Source organism: Ovis aries, chromosome 20 (genome assembly GCF_016772045.2).
Source record: "Ovis aries strain OAR_USU_Benz2616 breed Rambouillet chromosome 20, ARS-UI_Ramb_v3.0, whole genome shotgun sequence".
NCBI lineage: Eukaryota > Metazoa > Chordata > Mammalia > Artiodactyla > Bovidae > Ovis > Ovis aries.
This window is the reverse complement of record NC_056073.1, coordinates 44,599,534-44,610,652: the sequence shown is the minus strand read 5'-3', so window position 1 is coordinate 44,610,652 and position 11,119 is coordinate 44,599,534. Positions and strand designations below refer to the sequence as shown.

The 11,119-nt window shown below is 40.4% G+C and overlaps 1 protein-coding gene across 6 annotated transcripts in view; it reads right to left on the bottom strand.

Annotated features, from left to right (window-relative positions):
- Positions 1–5,344: 5,344 nt before the first annotated feature.
- The window catches only part of MAK (male germ cell associated kinase), a 50,354-nt gene continuing 44,579 nt past the window's right edge, over positions 5,345–11,119 (bottom strand). For 4 of the 6 annotated variants that reach the window (XM_012101298.5, XM_060403513.1, XM_042236836.2 and 1 more), the window contains one exon: positions 5,345–7,492. In XM_012101298.5, the coding sequence (XP_011956688.3) occupies positions 7,338–7,492 (155 nt within the window). In that variant the 3' untranslated portion in view covers positions 5,345–7,337. Of the gene's footprint in view, positions 9,969–11,119 lie in introns of all 6 variants that reach the window. The other 2 variants (XR_009597663.1, XM_060403512.1) reach the window with 2 other exon arrangements.

The following is an 11,119-nucleotide window of genomic DNA, read 5'->3' as shown; positions in this document are numbered from 1 at the left end:
TAATTTATTGGAGAAGCAATGGCAACCCACTCCGGGACTCTTGCCTGGAAAATCCCATGGAAGGAGGGGCCTGGTGGGCTGCAGTCCATGGGGTCGCTAGGAGTCGGACGCAACTGAGCGACTTCGCTTTCACTTTTCACTTTCATGCATTGGAGAAGGAAATGGCAACCCACTCCAGTGTTCTTGCCTAGAGAATCTCAGGGACGGGGGAGCCTGGTGGGCTGCCGTCTGGGGTCGCACAGAGTCGGACACGACTGAAGCGACTTAGCAGCAGCAGCAGCAGTTAATTTATAAATGTAAAACCTGAGAGAACTGTTTACAACTGGAATTACTTATTTTGGTCTCTACATAGGACACATTAGCTAATTACACATTTTCACTTTCTTTCAATATTGAGTTAACTCATTCTGGTACCCCTTGCTTTGCTTTTCCCCTTTTACAAAAAAAGGGAGGGGATACATTTGCTTCTTAACTCAACTCTTCACTGGTATTGATCGGATTTCTTCTGTGTTATTCAGGCACCTATGAATCAATTTTATGGACTGGCTTGTTGAAAGAAACCTTACTTTTCTCATTTTTGTGTTTGACATGTCTGCCCTAGCTTTTTTTTTTTTTTTTTTGAGGTATAGTTCATTTACAATGTATTAATTTCTGTTGTATAGCAGAGTGATTCCATTATATATGCACATATATATATACATAGATTCTTTTTCATATTTTTTTTCCATTATGGTTTATACCGAATATTGAATATAGTTCCGTGTGCTGTACAATAGGAGCTTGTGTATCCATTCTGTATAAATAACCTGCGTCTACTAAGCCCAGACTCCCACACCATCCCTCCCACCTGCCCTCCGCTTTGGAAACCACAAGTCTGTTGCGCGTCTCTGAGTCTCAATTTCATAGGTAAGTTCGTTTGCATATTTTAGATTCCACGTAGAAGTGATATCATATTTGTCTTTCTCACTTCATTTAGTATAGAAGTCTGGCTCCATCCATGTTGGTGCAGTGGCATTATTTCATTCTTTTTATGGCTGAGTAACATTCCATTGTGTGTATGTACCTGGCTTTATCCGTTTGTCTGCTTTTGGACATTTGGGTTGCGTCTGTCTTGGCTGTTGTAAATAGTGCTGCTATGAACACTGGGGTTGCGTGTGTCTTTGGATTACAGTTTTCTCTGCATACCTTTCCAGGAATAGGATCCTTGGATCATATGGTAGCTCTATTTTTAAAGGAGCCTCCACTCTGTCCTCTATGGTGGCTGCACCAATTTACATTCCCGCCAACACTGCAGGACGTTCCCTTTTCTCCACACCCTCTCCAGCATTTGTTCTTTATAGACTTTTTGATAGTGGCCACTCTGAATGGTGTGAAGTGACACCTCGTAGTTTCAATGTGCATTTCTATAATAATTAGCAACGATGAACATCTTTCTGTGTGCCTGTTGGCCATCTGTATGTCTTTGGGAAAATGTCTGTTTAGATCTCCAGTTTTAATTTTTTTTTTTTTTAATATATTGAGATGTATGAGCTGTTTGTATATAAAATATTTACTCTCCAATCCAGGACTTTGTATGTCCCTTCATACAATTCAAATTTTTTTTTAGTGTCTTAAAACATTTTAGAGTTTTATTCACATAGTTCTTTGCATTTCTATTAAGAGTATTGCGGGATATTTTATAGTTTTGTTACTATTAGTAAATCGTACATTAGCATGATACATTGGTTAACAACTAATGAACCAATACTGCTACATTATCACTAGTACATTATCCAGTTTTTCTTATTTTTGAATGAATACCCATTTTCTGTCCCATGATCTTTTCTAGAATAGCATGTTACATTTAGTTGCCATGTAGGGTCCTCATGGCTGTGACCATCCCTTCAACTTTCCTTGCTTTTGGTGACCGAGTTTTGAGGAGTACTGATCAGGTGTTGTATAGAATGCACTTCTGTTGAGATTTGTCTCCTGTCTTTCTCGTGATTGCACTGGGATCTGGGTTTGTTTTAGGAGGAAGATCACAGGGTAAAGTGTCGATTTCATCACATCAGGTGGAGGTTACATATATGAACATACACACATTGTTGTTGATGCTGACGCTCATCACCTGGCTGAGGTGGTGTTCCTCAGGCTTCTCCATGGTGAGGTTATTCCCTTTTCCCCCACTTTCCCATGTGGTACTCAAAGGAAGTCACTCTGCATGCTTCCTGCTTAAGAAATGGAGAGTCGTGCTCTGCCTGCTTGAGGTCAGAGTGTCTACGTAAAAATTGCATGGAATTTGTCTGCATGGAAGATGTCTCCTCGTCCCTGTCTGTATGTCCATCCAGCCATCCACTCGTTCAGTGTGGGCTTAGGTATGATTATTTTCTGGTTTGGGTTGTAATCCAATACTTCTCCATTGATTTTCTTGTTCAGATTATTGCAGTTTTGAACATGGGGAGCTCTTTCAGTTGTCCCATGGCCTATTGATACAACCAGTCAGTGTAGGCTCTTCTGGCTTGCTTGCTTTTGTTTTTCTAGGACTTCACTATTTCCCGGCACTGTAAGACGCTCCAGCCTCATCTTGTATGTTTCACACCCCAACGCCAGAATCGGCCGTTTCTCCAAGGAGGCCTGGTTTCTTTTATTGGACAGTATATTGGAAGCCAAGACCTGGTGCTGGATAGTGCTTGTTGCTCCTGGGACATTATGTTATCCTTTTACCTTAATTCCTTTTTACTTTTGCAAGTTATTATTCCTCTTTCTAGTTTCTTAAGCTGAATGCTCAAGTTCACCATGTCTTCAGTGGTTCTGTTTCTCTCAAATGGAACAAGTTTATAGCTTTTTCTTTGCAATCTGTTTTGACTGACTTTTACAAGTTATAACACAGAGGTCTGTCATTGTCCATTTCTAAGGGTATTTATTTCAGATTTGATTTTCCCTTTTGACTTTGAAGTGTTTAGAACAATATTTCTGAATTTATAAGGGATAATGTTTAAGTAATACTTTTTTATTCTACTGTTGCTCTACTGTATAAAAAAGTAGTTTACATATTTCTATATTTGAGATTTTCTTTGTAGCCAAATATAAGGTACACTTTTTGTGCATGTTGAATGTTAGTATTTTGCCTTATTGGTCAAAAGTCTATATAGTATGTACGCTGGATACACTTTGTTTGCTGTGTTAATCATGTCTTATTTTTAAGGCCTCTGGATCTGTTTTCTAAGAAAAACCTCCCACTCTGTGTTAGTCAGTTTTTTCTAGTATTTATGATTAGTCTTTGCTTCACATATTTATGTTGTTTTCACATTTAACTTAAAAAATTTTCAAACCTAGTGAAAAGTTTTGGTCTCTATTTCTCTCTATATATATATGAACGTAGGTGTAGAAATACTCAACGAAGTATTAGCAAATCACATCCAACAGTATATACAGAGAATTACATAACATGATCAAGTGGGATTTATTCTAGGTATACAAAACTGTCTCAAGCATTTGAAAATCAATTAATGTAATCTATCATATCAACAGACTAAAGAACAAAAATCTTATGATCAGTGGTCATTCTCAGTAGATGCAAAAAAAGCATTTGACAGAATATAACACCCTTCATAATAAAACTCTCGAAAATATAGGAACATCTTCAACTTAATCAAGAAAATCTATTAAAACAAACCCTGCAGTTAACATCTTGTTTAATAAGGCAAAACTGAATGTTTTCCTGCTAAGATCAGGATGAGGGCAAGGATGTTCACACTCACCACTTCTGTTCAGCATTGTACTAGAAGTCCTGGCTAGTTCATTAAGACACAGAAAGGAAATTAATAGTATGCTATAGATTGAGAAGGAAGAATAAAACTATTTTTGTTTGCAGATGACATGATTATGTAGAAAGTTTCAAAGAAATTTTCCTGGGGCTGGGGGGGGGGACGTCCGGGATTTAATTATTTAATGTTATAAGTGATTAAAACCGGTATTAGGATACAGTATTAGTATAAAAAAGTCATTTGCTTCCTTGTAAAAGAACAATGTACAATTCAAATTTGAAATTAAAATTATAGTAGAACTAAAGTAAATGGCTATAAATCCAACAAATACGTATAAGATCTATGAGGAAAATGACAATCTAATGAAAGAAGTCAAAGAAGTAACTAGAGTGACAGTTATTGTACATAAATAGGAAGGCTGAAGAGTGTCAAGATGTCACTTCTTGCCAATTTGACCCATATCGCTTGTTCATTGCAATCCTAATTTTAAAAACCCAGTTATGTTGTAGATACTGCCAAACTGATACTAGAAGTTTATATGGAGCAGATCAGTTCAGTCGCTCAGTCGTGTCCAACTCTTTGTGACCCCATGAATTGCAGCACGCCAGGCCTCCCTGTCCTTCACCAACTCCCGGAGTTCACCCAAACTCATGTCCATCGAGTCGGTGATACCATCCAGCCATCTCATCCTCTGTCGTCCCCTTCTCCTCCTGCCCCCAATCTCTCCCAACATCAGGGTCTTTTCCAATGAGTCAACTCTTTGCATGATGTGGCCAGAGTATTGGAGTTGCAGCCTCAGCATCATTCCTTCCAAAGAACACCCAGGACTGATCTCCTTCAGAATGGACTGGTTGGATCTCCTTGCAGTCCAAGGGACTCTCAAGAGTCTTCTCCAACACCACACTTCAAAAGCATCAATTCTTCGGCACTCAGCTTTCTTCACAGTCCAACTCTCACATCCATACGTGACTACTGGAAAAACCATAGCCTTGACTAGATGGACCTTTGTTGGCAAAGTAATGTCTCTGCTTTTGAATATGCTCTCTAGGTTGGTCATAACTTTTCTTCCAAGGAGTAACTGTCTTTTAATTTCATGGCTGCAATCACCATTTCAGTGATTTTGGAGCCCCCCAAAAATAAAGTCTGACACTGTTTCCCCATCTATTTCCCGTGAAGTGATGGGACCAGATGCCATGATCTTCGTTTTCTGAATGTTGAGCTTTAAGCCAACTTTTTCACTCTCCTCTCTCACTTTCATCAAGAGGCTTTTGAGTTCCTCTTCACTTTCTGCCATAAGGGTGGTGTCATCTGCGTATCTGAGGTTATTGATATTTCTTCCGGCAATCTTGATTCCAGCTTGTGCTTCTAGGAGTTGCAAATTAAAAACGAGATACTACTACACACTTACTAGAACACCAGAATCCAAAACACTGACAACACCAAGAGATGGTGAGGACGTGGAGCAACAGAAATTCTCATTCACTGCTGGTGGGAATGCAAAAGGGTAGAGCCACTTTGGAAGAGTTTTATTCTTACAGAATCAAACATGCTTCTACCGTATGATCCAGCAGTGAATCAAGTGAAGTGAAAACTGACATCCACACAAAAACGTGTACATGAATGTTTATAGCAGCTTTATTCATAATTGCCCAAACTTTGGAAACAGCCAAATGTCCTTCAGCTGGTGAATGGATAAACTATGATACAATGGGCCTATAGACAATGGAATACTATTCAGTAATAAACAGAAATGAGATACCAAGCCAAGAAAAGAGCGAGGGACTTTAAATGGATATTATGGAGCAAGAGAAGCCAACCTGAAAAGGCTATATGGTACGTAATTCCAACTGCGTGACTGTGGAAAAAGGAAAACTGGAGATAATAAAAAGACCAGTGGTTGCCAGAGGTTTGCAGGGAGGAAGGAATGGGTGGAACAAGGGATTTCTGGGAAAGTGAAACTCTTTTCTATGATACTCTACAACTTTGGTTGTTAATGTCATTGTACATGTTGTCCAAACCCACAGAATGTACAGCACAAAAACCTGAGCCCTAATGTAAACTGTGGGCTTTAATAACAGTGAATCAATACTGGTTCTTCCGTTGTAGCAAATATGCCACACTTAGGCAAGATAGGGAGAACTGAGGAGGGGGAGATGGAGTGTATGGAAACTCTGTACTTTCTGATTAGACATTTCATAAACCTGAAACTGGTTTTTAAAAAAAGTTGACCTTAACAACAAAAACAGGCCTCAGAGTATGAGTATAAAGTTTAAAAATGTAAACAAAACAGACTAGTTAACCATATCAATTTTAATATCTATTCACAGTTTAAAAGTTTCCCAGCAACACCAAAGAGTATTTTAGCTTTGAGATATTAAAACTACAAATATATATATATATATGGCTATTATCACTGATATTAATATAAATTACTCTTTAGATTTTAACATTTTCCAACAAGGTGAGTCTTCTGTACAAAAATATCATTATCTTATAATGTGTCTTTATATAATGTCCACAAAATGATACCAAAATGCATAAAATATCAGCAGTTTGATAACATTATTCTTTAAAAAAGAAAATCCAGTCCGTAAAACGACAGGCTTAAATAGACCAGTTCTAAGTTCAAAATGTCAATTTTAAATACCAATTTAAAAATTAAGAAAATATGTCATAAGTGAGATCACTGCTATAGCAACCAAATGCATTTGCTCTTCAGAGCAAGTGTGACATTCAGAGCTGAGTCAGTGATCTGTCTGCAGCAGCAGCAGCAGGAATTTGCTTTGGAGAACAAGCTGGCATACTGTGGTGGGGACACAGAAAGAAAGCATCTTGAAAGTAATGAACACACTTGCTGTGAAGATGACAACCTTGACTTGGTTAAGCTAGCAGTCATCAAGCTTTGAGTTTGATGGTCATCATTAATGTATCGGTCAAAAACAGGAGACTCTTTCTCTGCTCTAATCAGGTGACGTAATTTTGAAATCTTTGTTAAAGAAGTATTTCTAAGAAAGACACCCTGCTCTAGGTTGGAATTATTGTTTCCAAAATTATTTCATCCCCAAAGAGGAAAATGATGAATTACCATCTTTTATAAATTACCATTGCCAAAATGGTAGAGTAGAACCTTGGTCACAAAGAACCGTAACTGACAGCCCACAGCCATCTATGTAATTGCTGTAAAAATCCAAAACAAACCTTTGAGGCCAAACGATGAAGTATTAGTTGGGACAAATATAAAACACTCTCAACATCTAATTTCTGGAGGCATTTTTCTTTTTTAAAAAAAGCTTCTTAGAGTATTTAGTATCTATTAATTTGTAGATCAAATACTTAATACTTTGGCAAATAAAGTTTATTCAATACTTTTAAAGTCCTACCCGTATATCAGCATTGTGGGCAATGATGCTAAGAAAATGCATTTCATTTCTAGGAAAAAAATAAGATAGATGATTTTTGCTCTTCAGAGTACCCACTCTTATATATTTCTTCCAGAACACAGTAGAAATAGACAGCTGTAGACATTTCCCAGGGTCAGGGGGACTTGCATGGACTCCATGGCGTGACGCCAAGGGGCTTCACGCTGGATTCCTACCGGTGGCCTCCATACTTGGCCACCCAGTCTGTCCTCCCATGCACGGGGGACACTGGCTGTGCACGGCTCACAATATTTAGATTCTTGGCTGTAGGATTAAAAGTAGGTCCTGAAAACTGCCCCCGACCAGTTTTGGTGTTCCAGGGATATTCTGAAAGAAAGCACAATCAGAAATTAGAATTTTATTCAGATGACCATGCAAAATAAAGCAGTTCATTTTATGGGGAGAAATCTGAATTTAAAAGATTAACTCAGTGTTTCCTGAAGTTTTTTATATATATGCATATACATATATAAACACCAGCAATTCTAGTGTAGAATTGTGCTGATGCCAGGTTGCATTTTCAGCAGCTTCAGAGCCATAATTTCTGGTTGATTGTTCTGACACTGCAGCTCTTCCATGTTTTGCTCACTGCAGCGCCCATCATATTTAGATAGGCAATACCATCTTGGGTGACCAAGAGCAGCTCCTTGGTTTCAGTTCAATGGACAATACCCACAGGGTGGTTGTTCAGTCGCTAAGTCGTGTCTGACTGAGACCCCATGAATGGCATCCCCAGGGAGCAGGCCAGGCTCCCCTGTCCTTCACTATCTCCCTGAGTTTGCTCAAATGTCCACTGAGTCGTTGATGCCATCCAACCATCTCATCCTCTGTTGCCCCCTTCTCCTCTTGCCCGCAGGCTTTGCCACAGTGTTAGTATTTATATCACACTGTGGTTACATCTAAATGACACTTGAACACAGTGTCACTACAGAAAATGTATTCAGAATTGTCAGTCCTGCAAAGTCTGACTTCATGCGGTCCCATAGTAGGTTCCTCTTTAAACTTGAAAATGTGGTTTTAAGTCAAGAGACTTAAATGTTTTATTGGGCAACTGATGGATGACAACATGACCCTAAACCTTGGCATCACGAGGCTCATTTTATTCATACTTAGATTTGGCTGATGAAAACTTTGTGAAACATTTTACTGTGTTAGACATTTGTTACCTGAACAATTTATAAGCTCTGATTGCTTGAACATCTTAAATGACAAAATCATTTTATAGAGAACTTTTTAACATCCTCAGTCCCTCCTTTGGCCCTTCCTTGCTTCAAACTGGCAGCCAGCTGTCAAGCTGTTCTCACTTGAAAGGTCCATCTTTCTGTTTGGGATTTAAATCCCTTTTTGACACTGTGTGGTCAGTGTCATTCTTGGATTATCCTCTGTAGGAGTCAATTTTGAAATGACTAACCATTCTGTACACTTAATACTAGCTCTGCTTTATTTATTTGCATGGGTTTTCCCTTTTTTTTCTTATATTTTTACTGTCGAATCGGGCGTGTAGGAGGAGCTCATGGGGGCAGGTGGGTCCTGACGTGCTGCTAACCTTGGCTAAAGGGAACATAGCCTTGAGTGAGGCGCCATCCTGGTGACGGTCACCCGGGGGGTTGGTGGTTTGATCGGGACAGGGAGGCCAGGAGCTCTTTCCTGGTTTTAACAGGTCATTTCATCCCACACTTACTGGGTTTAAAGTTCTCAGAGGCAATACAAAGCTCCCTAACAAAGACAGGGACAGCGTCTAGAAGGGCCAGTCAACTGTGCCTGTTTTCTAGAAACCGCCCTTTAGTTATAACCCACTGGGATACAGACCAGCATCAGTGTGATAAATTAGTGCCGTCACATCTGAAGACCCCGACTGAGCAGAATGGTACCACGGGCGGGTGGAGGAGAGGGCACTTGGGAGGAGGCCCCCGGTAGCTCAGAGAAGGGGAAAGGGAACCCATTCCTAAGTTACCAGTGGGTGAGAAGCGAGGGCCCGGGGAATAACACCCAGAGCAGCTTTGTCTCCCCATCGGGACTTGTGGCTAAATCCTAAATGCATTTGAAGGAGACTGTGCTCAGGCCAGTATCCGTAAAACCTTCTTTCAAAAGGGGATCATTTGGCCAGTGAAGCAGGAGTCTTTACTGAGAAGTAACTTTTAGGACTCCAGCCCCCCAGGGGTGAAGAACCTGGTAGCCCACCCTGCACCACCCCTAGAGCGGAGCTGAGAGCCCGCGGACACTGGCTGTGCGTTTGTTTTAAAACCTGCACGAATCCTCTTAGGGGCGTTTAACCTCTTGCCGGAAAACGAGGAGTTCCTTGTTGGCTAAAGGAAAAGGTGTTCGCCTCTAGTTAAGAACGTGACCCGTAACTATTAGCAAGACAGAAAACCTCTGGGCAGTGGAGCGCCGCAGAGGCGCTGGGAGAATTCAGTGAGTTCCATGCCTCGGGGCAGGCGGTGTCTGAAGCGGTCCCTGCTCCAAGTCCCTGTGGCTGTCAGAGCAGCAGACAGGGAGGTACAAGGGGGCTCGGGATGAGAGACGACCTGGCGAGGGAGGCGGCGGCTAATCTGATGTTTCTTCTCCAGACTCGAGGGTGAGGACTAGAGCAGAGAGGGAGGCCGAGAGATGGGGAAATAGTCGAGTAAATACGGTAATGACCTGGTTTTATTCTCTTGTGGGAAACTGTCACACCAGTGGGAGGGCTGGAAGACACATCTCTTCCAGAACAGTGTTTTCCTAAGGATTTGCATTGACCACTTGAGAATGGTTAATATTTACTTCTTTTTTTTACCTTTCCTCCTATCACGATCTGTAGGAAAATCTGATAAGCAGAGTAAATGGAAGAGATGAAAAGTTACGAGAGAGCATTTTACTTAAAAAAAAAAAATGATCTGACAGGATAATATATAAAGGCTTCCAATCTCTTATAAAAAATATGTTCAAAAATAGTCACTTTTACTTTCTCAGGTACTCAGAATAATTTTGAGACATTATGATTTTCTGTTTTCATATTAAAAAGTGCTAGCAAGCTGTGGCTAATGACTCGTGATTAAGGCCGGCTTAAAATATTTGAGGCTTTATAAAAAGTATTGCTGTATAAAATTACTTAATATTTTGTTCCAGCAGAGAAATCCTGAAGCAATTCTTTTTACAGATAAGTTAACTGAATACTCCTTAAGCACTTCTACTGTGGTAAGACGTAAAATATGAAAGTCCAGTGGTTTTTACAATTTTAACTCCAAGAGTGTGAACTTTAAAGACTGGTGACTCTAACCAGGAGTTCTAATATAAGATCCTGGCTGGGAGAAGACTTTTGAAGTCAACTCATAAAAATTAAACTGTAACTTGGTACCTTATCAAGCTTGAAGTTATCTGCCTCAGTGTTTATTTTAGGTGCTTTAATCAGGCAGGATATCTATTTTAGATTGAAATAATGTAGACAACATTCATGGTCAAATCTTGTCAACCCAAGTTCAGAATCCTCATCTCCGTTTCAAGAGCATCCCCCTGAACATGGCTGTTGCATGCCATACCACTGCAGAGCAGTGACCTAACTAGTCCTTACGTCAGAGGGTGGGGAAGGAGACTTCACCACCTACTATACTGCAAGGCAAGTGCCAGCGAGAGTTCTGCGGTTTAGTTCTAAAACCTAAGATGAACCTGCAGAAGAGCCGCCCGTTAACTGACACGTAGCGGAGCCTCAGCATCTCTCACGATTTTGCTCAGTGCCGGGTACCAGGCAGGGAGCTCTGAGAGATTCATCCTCTCACATCTCATCGTGCAGCACAGCACTCTCTCTGGACTTAGAAGAACAGGGTCAGTCCCAGCTCCGCCGTTTAAGTGAGCCTCTCACAATGCCAGCTTCCTCATCTGTAAAAGGTGGGCCTGATGAGGTCGTTGGGACAATTCAGTGGCAACATCCTTGTGTAAGTGACTCCTGTCATTAGACTCATCAAACCATATCTTTGGAAG